This window comes from Phallusia mammillata, chromosome 3 (genome assembly GCF_965637545.1).
Source record: "Phallusia mammillata chromosome 3, kaPhaMamm4.hap1.1, whole genome shotgun sequence".
NCBI lineage: Eukaryota > Metazoa > Chordata > Ascidiacea > Phlebobranchia > Ascidiidae > Phallusia > Phallusia mammillata.
This window is the reverse complement of record NC_137254.1, coordinates 20,113,138-20,126,592: the sequence shown is the minus strand read 5'-3', so window position 1 is coordinate 20,126,592 and position 13,455 is coordinate 20,113,138. Positions and strand designations below refer to the sequence as shown.

The window sequence follows — 13,455 nt, the reverse complement described above, 5'->3', positions numbered from 1 at the left end:
GGGCAAATTATCCGGTCCGAATCTGTTTGCAGTATTAAACCGGTTTAAATCATCCTTCGTTTAACTTGACCTATATTAAATTTCAAAATAATTGCACTGCGCGATAACTTCTATTCGTTATTACAACATATATCGGGCCGTATTGTTCAGTACGCCGTTCTAAAAAAATCACATAATATAATACAGTCTGCATTTTTTATTGGATCGGTTCCAGGTCGGGCCCAACGCCAAACAAAATACAGGGTTCAATTAATGCCAATTTTACTTTTTCAAACAAAACTTTTTTTGCAAACGTAGTACGATTTTGATAGAATAGTAAACGCTACATTTTGGCAAAAAAAAAATTGAGACACTAAAAAGACGGAGAAGCTGTTTGTTAAAAAACTTCTAAACAAAGTAACAAAGAATAAAGGAAAAGATATGGTGAAAACTAGACAAACATTATCGTTTTTGTGTTGACAAACAGCAACAAACTGATTTAAAAAGTTACAGTTAGCATGATGTGCATTTGTCAAAAATGTGAACAAGAAAGCAGTAGAAAAAAATTGGCGTTTATTGCATTAAACAAATAGTTCAAATAGTGTTAGCAGGATTGCATCAAATAAAAAGTCATAACACTAATTTAAAAGAGACAAAACTCTAGATTTGCAGATTTATAGATCCCAGCTGAAAAACACCAAACTGCACATTCCGAACAATTTCCTGTGACCAAGGTGCAATGTCCACTTTGATTTTCAGATCCCGAAGCCTTTTTAAACTTCGTTCTGTAACATTTTGACAATCTTTGACACACAACTCCTTAAGTTTGTTGCAATATTCCCCAGCAACCCTGTAAACACAGATCCCAATAAAACAACAGGCAACAACTTTGTATGCTACTTGCATATATTTTTTTATCAAATCTTGCATTTATGTTTATCACATAATTGAAATGAATGATAAAGAAACATGCAAAACACCAATGACAAACAAACAAATACTTGACAAGTTAATATTAATCCAAAATCAACAAATTACCTGATTCCATTGTCTGAAACTCTCCAGCAACCACTAATGTCAAGTTTTTGAAGTTCTGGACAAAAGCTTGCTAGTCTCTCAATGGTTTGGTCCGAAACTGAATAACACTTTGATACAGACACTGTTTGGAGTTTGTTGCATTTATTAGCTGTGATGCACATACATTCATCATCCAAACTCCAACAGGAGCTAACATTCAAGAATAGCAGGTTCGGGTTGTTGCTTACTAATACAAGGTAATTGTCCTGAAACAAATACATGTTTAGTGACCAAGTACTGTTATTAGAGTGATTCTAGAACTTTTCTCTATGTTACTTTAGATTTTTAACACAAAAAGTCCTGGTTTATGCTCTTTAAACACATACAACCTCAAGAATGTGTTAAAACTTTGCCAATAAAACTTTATTGTGACAACTTCCTTATTGTGTAGTTTACAGTCAAACCAGAAATGCACAAAATTCTCACAAAGGTATCAAACTGGTGCAAAAACTAAAATTTTGCCGGCCAATGCACTCAAGACTAACCTGGGTTGCACCTCTCCACTTGGAGTGTTTTGTGAAATTATTAGGCACTATGCACAATATCACATTATGTTGGTGGGCAAAAATGCTTTTCCATTTTTTAAAACAATGTAAAGTAGAAGGTAGCGCAAAAGGTCAAGATACCCTTCATAGGGGTAGAGTTTTCAAAAACACCGGGGGTGCGACTTTTGATCATCGGCGCCGATATCTAAACCTAAATCGTGCTTTAGTCTGTAGTGTGTGCCATGTTATTTTGCAAAAAATTACTTGACACAAACGGTTGGGATGTTCGCTGTTCGTCTTCTAGAACTTATGAACGTAAGGAAAGGACAATTTGCCGAATCAGCAATGTTAACAACGATTTAACTTTAAGTTCTTTGTTACGGCGGGGTATACAAGGCGATTCACGTTTTATACATAGCGGAATCTGGATTATTCAGTTGGGGCGCCTAAACCGAGGTCACCTTCAATCAAGGTCGTTGCAGTGCTTTGCAAACAATTATTAAACACCCCTTTAACAACATCTAAAAGTGGCTATAAACACCTTGCATTTTTTAATGTTGGCGCAAAGAATTTATTAACAAAAAAAATTTTTTTTTTTACACAATTTTTAATTACAATTTTGTTTTGACGTACTAAAACAATATTGGCAGAACGGTATTGCGACTAACAACACTAATAAAACATTATATTTCATGCTTATTTTGCAATAAAAGGCCGTTTGTTTCAAAACAAATATAATTGTTGCCCTTTTGAGCAATGTTTGTTCGATCAATGGCGCACTTACAAACGCATTTGTGTTTTGCTGGTAAAACGTTTCAAAACCAACATAACGTGAACAAAGATGCGTTTGTGATGTCATACAAAGGTCAATGGCGGGGGTGCGTGGTACTCTACGCCAGTGCCTGAACTGGATGATATAGTCATGTTGTACATCAAGAAATGTGTGGCAAGTTATAGTTCTAAACCGATAACATACCTTGTCTACCCAGTGGCAACCTTGAAGTGTAACATGGGTAAGCTGATTGCAGTAGGTTCCCATCATACACAAACTTCTGTTTGAAAGTTGGGTACAATTTGTGACATCAATTTTGTTCAATTGTGGACAAGAGCACACCTTGATAATAAATATTACTACAACTAAAGCAAAAAGTTCTTTTTTGTTGGGCTTTATAGTTTAATGAATCTTCATGCACCCTATTTGTTAAATTAACCATAAATTTTTCCAAAGTATTATTGCATATCAATTATAGTAAGTAATAAAAGCAACCTATAGTTACAAATCTTTTAAAGTTACACATATCAATAAAATACCTACTACAGGAACAAGTAGATCATCAGTTAGCCAGTGATTGGCATCAGTAAGATTTAGATCTTGCAAAACCTCATTTTCATCAGTTAAAATTTTGAAAGCGTCAGAAGTAAATTTTGTTTTGTTGACCTTGAAAAAAAGTATGAGATCAACATTTGGGATTTTTGCACAATTACATCTGTCTCATGAAGCACTTCGTAGTGTATTTACAGTTGGTGTTTAAAAATTACTTTCTGTTGTATAAGTAAATTTTCCATTAGTATTTTAAACAGTGCACTTACAACTTGGCTGAGATCCAACTTCAAACATTGCTTGAAATATTCTTTAATGGTGTGGCAGTATGTCTTTGATACCATTCTTAGAGTAAAAAGTTCCTCAATAGAAAGGTATTTAAAGATTTTTGGAAATACCACATCATGTAATGGCAAACTTGATACTATGTCCATTGCACAAGCATCCCAAAAGCTTGTTTCAACTAGAAAATCATAACTATACATATAAAAAAAGGAAACTCAAAGGTTGTAAAAATGATTATTAAGTTAAAGTATTCACAATTGCACAAAGCGAAATATCACTTACGTCTTACTTATAGTATATGAGTGGTGGTTTACTGGTTATAACTTCTAAACGATTAAGGGTTTTAAAATTGTCTTGGATTTTTTTTTATTCTGTTAAGAAACTTGAATGTCATTGCTCTTTCTGAACGTTGAACAAAATAGCAACAAGACAGTACAGAGACAGCTCTAAAATATTAAACAAATACAAAAAAGGTTAACTAAGATTTGCAATAGAACATCAGTCACCAGTGACAGTTACGGTTTATCTTTTAATGAACAATTATCATTAGACAAGCAATCAAGCTAAAATACATGTGTATACCCAAAAACATTTCAGTTTCAGCTATTTTTTTCGGGTGCCTTCAGGTGCTCTAGGTGCGCTTGGTACCTCGCTTGGTAACCTTTTTTCGTGCAACGTAATTTAAAAATAGTGCAGGTAACTCTCTTTGGTGCGATTAAACTCAGAATAGGTACGACGTAAGTCGAAAATACTACAGCTGTCCTGTTTTTATGCGTCAAATCGTAAATACTGCAGTTAACGTTAAAACACGCAAATAATGCTGGAAAAGTGTTACGATAGTCCCAACACACAACCAAAACCCTAAACCCTAAACCAGGGGCGTGCAACTGTTTATCGCAGTGGGCCACAACTTACAGTTTTAATGATGCTGGGGGCCAGACAATAAAGCAACACATATCTTTTTAAACAGCTTATTTAATAGCAGAGCGCACACAATCAAGTTACTGTTTGATCAATGGGAGATATCTGCTAACCTTTTCGTAGAATAAATGTCAATATATTTACTGCACCTATAAATCATGTTAATAAATCATTGCTAGAAAGGCAGTTCTGTCATAATGCACACTATGATGCATCAATGGGAATATGTCGTCACAGTGGATAAAACCTCATCACGGTGTGACGTTTTATAAAGTCAAAAATACCAGTGATGGTGTACAAATAGCAACATTCCATGCTCTAGCAGTAAAAAGTATTCATAATTATAGAGTACTTTGAAGTCTGCGCGGGCCACGAAAATAGGTGTCGCGGGCCGGACACTGGCCCGCGGGCCGTATGTTGCACGCCCTAAACCCTAAACCCTAAACCCTAAACCCTAAACCCTAAACCCTAAACCCTAAACCCTAAACCCTAACCCTAACCCTACCTTAAAAACAGTACATACAGCATTATTACGTTACGTCGCAGTAACTACGAGTTTACTCGTTTCAAAAAAGGTTACCTGCACTATTTACGGGCTTTGTTGAATTAAAACGAGTTACCTGTAGTTTACCAAGCGAAGTACCTAGCGGACCAAGCGCACCTAGCGCACCTGCAGTTTTCGAAGGCACCGATTTTTTTCATCTATTCTACCACTAATTTAGAAGAAAATTTGGAAAAGCAGAAAAGGGGATTTTTTGCCCTTGTCGTAAGGTGTCGCTATCGGAGAAAAAATGAAAAATATAGTTCACATGAGTCTCTGGGACAGGTATTTGGCTTAAGGTCGGGCGCGCCTGGCCAATAATACTTAGGCTATATAGTAGTATATAGTAAGCTATATAGTAGTATATATACTCAAGAAAATTGGAAAGAGACAACAATAAAAAATATCCGATAGTTTGAGTAACTATATTCAATTTATCTTTTCACACAACATTATGATTTTTAAGGTATGTTTGAGCAAAACAGAGTGAGAAACTACATTGACACTTTTATGTTTTTTGATCGTTTGCTTGCTCAAACTGTGGTTTATATTAATGATATGCCGTATTTTCGGTCTGCCAACTTTTTTCGGTCGAGCAATTTATGCGAAGATTCCTTTGCGGCCAGATAATTGTTGCGATTTAACCAAAACCGAATCTTTTACGAACACAACTTTCAGGCACGCAACGTGCTTAATTGTGTATCACATGATGTTTCAAACCGTGCTATAACTAAAACCGTTATCGCTTTGTCCACACGGTACAAAAGATCAGTAATCAATTTGCTACAACAGCCGAGGCAACTTTAATACTCACATAATATTACAACGTAAGACAACTCCACAATGAAGCCTGGTAAAAAACATGTTTTATTTGTGTGCGACTTCGCGACGTCTCAAACGCTTCGCCTGTTTCGGTGCATCAGTACTTTTCATGCACCTTTCTGTTTTTACGCATCAGGTAATTTTTATTTTTTCCTTTGACTTCCACGTAGGCTACGAATTTGGCCATAAGATATAGTACCTACAAAACCTTTTAAACTTAGGTCATTTTCTTCTTCAGGTTTTTTAGTAATATTTTAATTTAGACTGTTTATTTAGTCTAAATCAGCTCATCTAAACCGGATGTCCCACATCGTAAAACATCGCAATGAAAACCCATCGCTAGATGACGCACCGGCTGTTCTTACATGGTGGGGTGCGACATTCTGGTGCGTCGTTCACGTTTTTGTGGTCTGAAAAGAATTTTTAAAGCGTGACGCACATTGGCTAAACGTAGTAGAGTAATAACAAAATTTAAGCTCATATTAATTTTAAAATTTAAGTAAAGAACGCTTATATTTGACAAATAGATGCAAATGAAAGGGACTGTGGCCTATTTGGTATCTCGCTTGAACCATGTTATTGGAATTTATCACGGAACACACACGGAAAGTACAGAGTGGAAAATGCACTGAACTTAAAAACAAACAAACAAAACAACTGCAAAATGCTGAGCCGGTAGAAGATCATTAGGATCATTGCCAGTGGTCTATTAAAGTGTTTTGATCCTAACAATAAATATTAGCAACAGTTTTTAAGCTAATGAATTAAACTTAATTGTTACTGTTTTTATCGCTTTTGTCGCAACCCATAATCAACTTTTCGACAGGCGTAGCACCTAAAAAAGTTTAAAGTGCACTGGGTAATTGTATCCAACTTTTTAATTTTCAAACAGGCTTAGCAGACTACGCCAATAGATAACAAATAAAAAACAACTTTCTTTTCACGGGGTTCGAACCCAGGACATTCCCGGGGATGAATCCCGATCCGTTTTTTTCATGTCTTTATGGGTCAGGCGCACCAGACCATTCGGCCAAGTTCATTTTTTTAATCTTAAATGGCAGAGATTTAATTCGGTAACCGGTATCAAATGGCCACAATCGTTCTCGACCATTAAAAATTGAAATCACAAGCAGTTTCGAAACCTTGTTGTTTAGATAGAGTCTTATAACGCAATCCAGCGGATTAACAACATAATCAGCGTGTGCAACAATGCCAGCAAGCATATTTACTAAAATTATGTTGGGAGAAATTTCACGAGGTCACGCAAATTTGCATTGACTTGGCGGTATGTAATTTTGCTTGTATGTATATGTTGTTGCCCACAAAAATATTTGCGAAGTGCAATGAGTGGTTATGATACAAAATAATACTATATTGCTTTGAATGTTTTGGTGCGAAACAATGTTTACGTAAGAATTTTTGGAATAAAGTTGCATACATATATGTGAATTTTGGTTTCTGAGGTTATTTCTATTTAGCAACTACTCATAATGATGCTTAACGAAGCAAAACCGAATAATTTAACCCAGATAAATTTGAAACATAACTACTGTTTCCGGGTAACCAATTCGTGTATTCCGATACCAGCGAGCTTTTGTTTGCGATCCAACAAGGGCGGGCCGTCTTGGTCCGAAGACAAGAATTTACAAGAAGCGAACATAATACTGATGATTGAAGGACAATAGACGCGTGTTTGTGGAGCTTGTTTGAAATAAAAGGGGCGGGCAAGTATCAATGACCCACGGAAGTGACCTGTTTCGGCAAACACTGACCAAAATAGTATGACCACAACGCATGACTTTTTGAACCAAACCAACAGGTGCTGACAGATTTATCTCTGCTTTGACAGCAGCCTGGGTTTTCAAAGAATGGCGCGTCTACATTGAAGCCGTTTCGTTGTTTGTGATGATAGCCCGAAAATATGACAGACCATTACCTGGTAAACGGGATTACTGAAATAAAGCATTTGTCAACAACGCGGCCCCTTGCTAAAGTGCTGGGATTAAGGGAGGTGTTGTTCTGTCAACAAACTTTACTAAAACAACCTTGACTTCTGTCACTCCTTTTAATCCATAACTGTATAAAATCGTAGGGCAAGGGTAAGGACAAGTAATAAAATTTGATGCAGCTCAAGTAAAACGTAGGTTACTGTAGCGCTCAGTAAAAATTCGCTGTTATTCCATTACAATGTATAATGTAAAAGCAAACAAGGCATATTTAAATTACATAAAGAGGTCAAGCGTATGTAAATGTGTAAATTCACGCGTAGCAGACACTTAAATGAATGAACAACACACAGCATTACAGGGTTCAAACGCAAAAACAAGCTATTACGGAATAGTAGCAACGTAAAATTGGGCAAACTCATTGCGTTGTGCAATTTTCGCCGATATTTTCGGCATACTGGTTGGTCATCATTGTCCGTAACTGGTCAAGGTCTTGACGCAATTTGCGTACATCTAGAATTGATTTATTGGCACTTTCAACAGAAAATACTGAATCAAAAGGGATATCACTGTCACCAGTCAAGTTCTTGGGTTTGTCCTCACAGAAGGTTAGCGAATCACTACGGACTCCCAACAAAGCTGATAGATTGGGGTCAGATCCTTCAGCAGTTTGTATCAAAACCTGTATAAAATGGTCAACAATTGTTAGTAAATAAATTTTTTTAGCGTTTTTAGTTTTTATTTTAACTTTCATATTTGTATGTGTTATTTTTCAACAGTATTGTAAAGAATAATCAGCCCCATATTAGCACCATGGTTTGAGAAAACAACTGGGTGCAAAAACATATATATTCTCTGCAAATTGAAAGTTTACTAAAGTTTACTGACTTTAAATTCATGTTTGAGAAGCAGTAGTTCTTTAGCATTGTACTTCGATTGTGGGTAAACATTGGCAGAATAAAATGACATATTGCAAAGGTCAGCTTACTTGAGACACAGCTTTTAGTTCGTGAACTGCTGCATGTGTTTCTCTCTGTAATCTCACAAAAACCCTCGATTCACTGTCCATTGCAGCTTGGGATTTCTCAAGGTTTTTCACCTGAAAATAAACAAAGCTTACATTTTTAAATCATGTATGAACAGATCATTTAAACACAAATAGGCATGTTGCAAAAAAATTAAGGTTTAGATTGTGAAAAGGTAAAGAATGTAGCTCTGAAACCAACCTTTTCTTGTAGATTTAGCTTTTCTTCCAACAGTTCTTGGTTTTGTTCAGATAAGCTCATCATAGCGGTATGCACCTAAACAAATTTACACATCTTGAAAACCTTTACATTCTCATGATAGAAAAAGTTATGTCTACATAAAGTGACAGGCAATACTTCAAAATACATTCCAAGCCAGTATTGGCAAATTATTAAACTGAACACACCTTATTAGCTGTTTGCTGTTTTAGAAATTGTTCTCTTCTCATATTTTCATTGGTTTCTTCGGCATCTGACAGTTTTTGCTCAAACCTGGAAATTTCTTCAGCATGCCTTTCTTGGTGTTGCTTTAAACGACGTTCACATGCCGTAACCATACGGCCAGCATTTTCATTTTCTTTTTTCAGACGACTGCATTCATACTTTAAGTCCTTAAAAACAGAAATGCTATTCATAAAAATACCACTCTTGTTGTTATGAAATTGTCAAATTACTTTTAAATGCACAACTTACACTTAAATACCACTAACTCCTAAAGAAAAGTACATATATATACATACCTCAAGTTCATCACGTTCTGTAGCACCAAGTTTCATTTTTGACTTTTCAACCTGTAAGCATTTGTCTTCCAAATGTTTAATTTGTTGCAGATATGCGCTCTCTTTTTCAGAATATTGTTCAATAGTAAAATCTTTGTCTTTCAGCTCTTTAGTTTTACATTGTAATTTTTCCTTTAAGGCTGTGATTTCTGCCACCAAATTTTCCCTCTCTTCACCAAGCATTCCTGCTTCAGTTTTTAGCTTGTTACTTTCTTCCAGCGTAGGTAAATCACCTAAATAGCGCTCCAAGCTTTCCACACGCTTTTTGTATTTTTCCAGTCTCTCTGCATTCAGTTTGTATTTCTTTTTTGTTTCTGCAAATGTTTGATCTTTGCCTTTCAAAGCAGCTTCTAACTTGTAAAGCTTTTCTTCCATGTGGTTTCGTTCCTTGTTATGTTCAGATTTGATTTCTGTAAGCTGATATTCAGCTTTGCCAAGCAACTCTTCGAGATGGTGAATTTTTTTCCGAAACTATTAAAAAATGATTTCAATTTACAATTTTAGTTTACAGATATTCAAATCCAAGTTATACAGAAAAGTAATATACATAAATTAAGTGGTCACAGCTCTTAAACAGTTTAAACATTATCCATATTAAATCAAATAACTGGACAATCATTCCCTATATTCAAAAAATCCAAAACATAAGGAAAAGATAAATTTATATTTGCACACAACAAACCAAAGTAAGCTTACAAATAGTTCAGTAGAAGGTTGTTGGTCAGTATGTTGATTGTGATGAGACGTCATATTCTTTGGCACATTTTTAGCTTGAATAACCTTTATACACAAAACAATCGTCAGAAATATACGCTTAAAATGTATGAACATGAAATGAATTGAGAAACTTACTTGTCGCAATGTTGTGTCACTTTCCTGTACTTGGTGCTGAAGAGACGCAACCTCAAGACGAAGTTTTAAAATCACAGATTCTTTTTCCTGAAGCATGGCATCTTTAACTTTCAGGATAGCATCATACTTTGATGGTTGATTGGACATCACAACATGTACATTTTCCTGTGCATGACTTGCCAAACTGGGGTATGTCAAGGGCATTCCTGAAGAATAAGTTGTTTTTCCAGTATAGTCCCTGAAATTTCCAGCAAGATTAGGTCCAAAGCCATTTTCTAAATGGGTAGGAACATTTTGGCTGTGAATTTGTTCCAGTGAGCGCTTCAGCTGCATATGAGTAAGGTCCGTATATTTCATATCCATTTCTTCAGTACATGATGGCCCATTGACGACTTGCTGTTTGCTTTCTGTTACTGGAAAATTAGTTTTTGCTGTTGAAATTGTAACAGGCTCTGATGAGGACGGTTGAAGCAATTGAGGTGCTAATCCATGTTGCCCATTGATTGGCACACGGCCATAGCTGCCCTGTGATACATGATTATAATCAGCTGAAATAGGATCCCCATTCACATTGTATGAGTATTTATTTATGGGCGGTCCTTCCCTGCCCTTTTTCTTGTGGCCTGCCTTTTTCCCCAAGTGTACACGAGAAATAGCTGAAGCCATATGATTGGGCGGTGTGCAATATGAGTAGTTTGCAGCATCAGAACTGTCATCATATTTCTTTCTATTCATGCCTTCAAGAACAAACTTTCTGTTTTGTTTTTCTAAACAAGGTGATGAATCTTGGTCTGGACTTTCAGTTAAGCAGTTTCCACTATCAAAATCACTATCAAGTGATAAAACATCAGGCCTACTGCCGGTTGATAATGCATCATTGTCATTTTTATCGCTGTAGTTGTGTTTTCCACCTTTTTCATTCAGATCCATATTGCCTGTTTGCTTATAGTTCTTGTAAAGTTTCTTTTTGGTTGTGTCCACAGCTTCATAGGAGGGAGCATTTGTTTGAAGTTTTTGTTTGTATGGCGATAATTCCACTTTCTTTCTTGATGAGATCTGAGTTGACATAATGCGAGAAAAAGTTACAATTTGTCACAAACTTTTCCCATCTGCAAAAACACAAGCACCTTCTGTTGATTTTTGGATTAGGAATAAAAACAGTTAGGGAAAATAGAACAGAGGCTTTTATTATTTCAGGCACCACTTCTGATGCATTGATATCAAGCAGTGGATTTAAAATAAAAACAAAATCCACTTGAAATGTAACTTCTATTTTTGTTTGAATATTGTTTTTGTGTGTGCGTGTGTGTTTGTTAAGTGTAAGTCGCAATCAATCATAAATAAAGTGTTCAAACTCTTGCTTTCAATTTTTAGATATTTCATAAATTAAAATTTAAACACATAACAATTAGACGGGTTACAAATGTAACTATACATGTTCTTTATATTACAGCTATCTCTCTCAAGAAACCAACAATTAATCAATCATTTACTGCTGTATACTGCCACCAAGTGAACAGTATATGTTGGTTATAACATCCACAAGGTGCTAAAAACTAGCCCTTGTCACAAATACGTTTACAAACAAAAAGACCACTTTTACATGCTCAAAACAAAATTATAATTTTTGTCAGGGAAATATACAAATCCACCTTGTCTAATATACATTTTTTGGTGTGTGTGTGTGGATGCAATTTGTCGCTTGATAAGAAATTTGCCATTATCTGATGAAGGCGTCTTGTATGAAATAGAATTGTTGATTATTTAAAAAGGATGAGCAATACTTGTTTATACACAAATCCACAGTTTAAAAATTTGGTGGTAACATTTGGAACTGAAACTGGGATGATATAGCATTGCCTAAAAAGTGTATGACTGGAAGACTAACTAATAAATGTTCAGGTTATGGAACAGCACTGTGAGTGCAAGCAACAGTATTTGAATCAAACAACTAAAGTAAATTACACTAATGCTGCCTGAAATGTCAAAGATGAACATGCAACAAAACTTGTACAACTAATTTATATACACTGTCATATAACTCACTTGATTTCTAGTGCATTGTTGTAAAATTGCTACAATGTGCATGTAGAATAAAAACTTACATGTCATTATTCACACCATGTCAACCAGACATTTTAACAATATGCTTGATATACAGTACTACAAAGAGTGTACACATAGGACGTCTCTTCCTAACCTAAAACTGTTGTTAATTTGTAAGCAGTAAAGAAAACCTTACGTATCATTACAACTTTGGTGCAGCGAAACAGCAAGAACTGTGAATTGATGGTAAGAGTTTCAAGCGAAAATGTGGAAAGTGTCCTCTAAAATCACAAGCCAAATCACTTGGTCATGACCAAAGATAATTTTGGATAAGCATAGCACTAAATATCCACCTAATACTGCAATTTTAATAGTAAACTTGTCCTGTTCATGTAGCTGAAACTCCACCCTTAACTTCACTTTCTTTCACTGTTTTAGTAAAAATTTTACCAGAATGTAATGTTAGAAACTGAAGTAAAGGTAAGATTAAGTTTAAAAATTTTCTCGTGTTTTAGGAAAAGCTCATCAGCCATTTAAGTGTAAATTTACACTTTTTGCTAAATTTACACTTTTTTGAGTATAATTTGACTGCCAATTCACACTTATATGAAACATAGTGAACCTAAATTAAAACTTTTGAGTGTATAGCCGACCAGAAAGGAGATCATAACAAAGCAGAATTTATGGTGTAACAAAATAGTAGTACAACTTTGAACTTTACAGAGGTAACGAATAACGATTAGTCGGCTACATAACATACCAGTTACCAGTAGTCAAGTAGAAGAACCACCCACTTATCAAAAACACAAAAAAAGCTTAACTATATATTATATAGATAAAAACTGCCTTTCACGAAAATCACATCGTTTGGTATAAATAACAAATATCCCAGAATTCCAGTAATATTTCTAAATTATCTACTTTTTCGAGGTAATCAGCAAGCAAATTCGGTTTAAACTCTAAATCACGATTATCGCGAACCTGGACAAATTCATTGAAAGTTGAAACCAGGAAAGCTCCATAACTGTGTCTCGATTTTACCGTGTTCCACAACAAGCAATGGCAAATCTGCTATAACGTGTTCACATTAACGAACACAAATAATAACGTGCTAATTACGTTAATTGCGCGCAATTTCTGACATAAATTACAAACCGCCCAAAACAAACAAGCTGTACGATTTTGTCAATCATCAACTGTTTAACACATTTACATCTCCTACAGAAGAACTATTACGTTGATTTGTTGGCAAAACGAAATTGATAAATAAAAAACATTTCTTATTCTATCGCTAAATCAAGGTGAGTAGTATTTTTAGACTGTTTTTATTTGTTATTATTTGTATACTATGGGACTAAAGGGCACTAATATATCAG

The 13,455-nt window shown here is 35.2% G+C and overlaps 2 protein-coding genes across 7 annotated transcripts; both read right to left on the bottom strand.

Annotated features, from left to right (window-relative positions):
* Positions 1-181: 181 nt before the first annotated feature.
* On the bottom strand, positions 182-4,474 carry LOC145217739 (uncharacterized). Of its 5 annotated transcripts, none has more exons than XM_080085084.1 (6): positions 3,730-4,474; positions 3,132-3,325; positions 2,857-2,979; positions 2,518-2,655; positions 1,018-1,262; positions 182-829 (listed from the first exon to the last, which is right to left on the bottom strand). In XM_080085084.1, exons 1-6 carry the CDS (start codon positions 3,737-3,739, stop codon positions 640-642), a joined length of 900 nt encoding a protein of 299 aa, XP_079941210.1. In that variant the 5' UTR covers positions 3,740-4,474; the 3' UTR covers positions 182-639. The 5 variants fall into 5 exon arrangements, with proteins under 5 accessions (XP_079941210.1, XP_079941211.1, XP_079941212.1 ...); XM_080085085.1 differs by lacking the exon at positions 3,730-4,474 and adding an exon at positions 3,430-3,692 and having other exon boundaries at positions 3,132-3,339; XM_080085086.1 differs by lacking the exon at positions 3,730-4,474 and adding an exon at positions 3,430-3,692.
* A 3,008-nt stretch (positions 4,475-7,482) lies between these two features.
* LOC145218704 (centrosomal protein of 85 kDa-like) lies at positions 7,483-12,235 on the bottom strand. 2 transcript variants are annotated; one of them, XM_080086113.1, is made up of 8 exons: positions 12,139-12,235; positions 10,034-11,089; positions 9,878-9,961; positions 9,143-9,652; positions 8,810-9,013; positions 8,604-8,678; positions 8,366-8,476; positions 7,483-8,059 (listed from the first exon to the last, which is right to left on the bottom strand). In XM_080086113.1, exons 2-8 carry the CDS (start codon positions 10,961-10,963, stop codon positions 7,796-7,798), a joined length of 2,178 nt encoding a protein of 725 aa, XP_079942239.1. In that variant the 5' UTR covers positions 10,964-11,089; positions 12,139-12,235; the 3' UTR covers positions 7,483-7,795. The 2 variants fall into 2 exon arrangements, with proteins under 2 accessions (XP_079942239.1, XP_079942237.1); XM_080086111.1 differs by having other exon boundaries at positions 12,080-12,140.
* Positions 12,236-13,455: the final 1,220 nt, after the last annotated feature.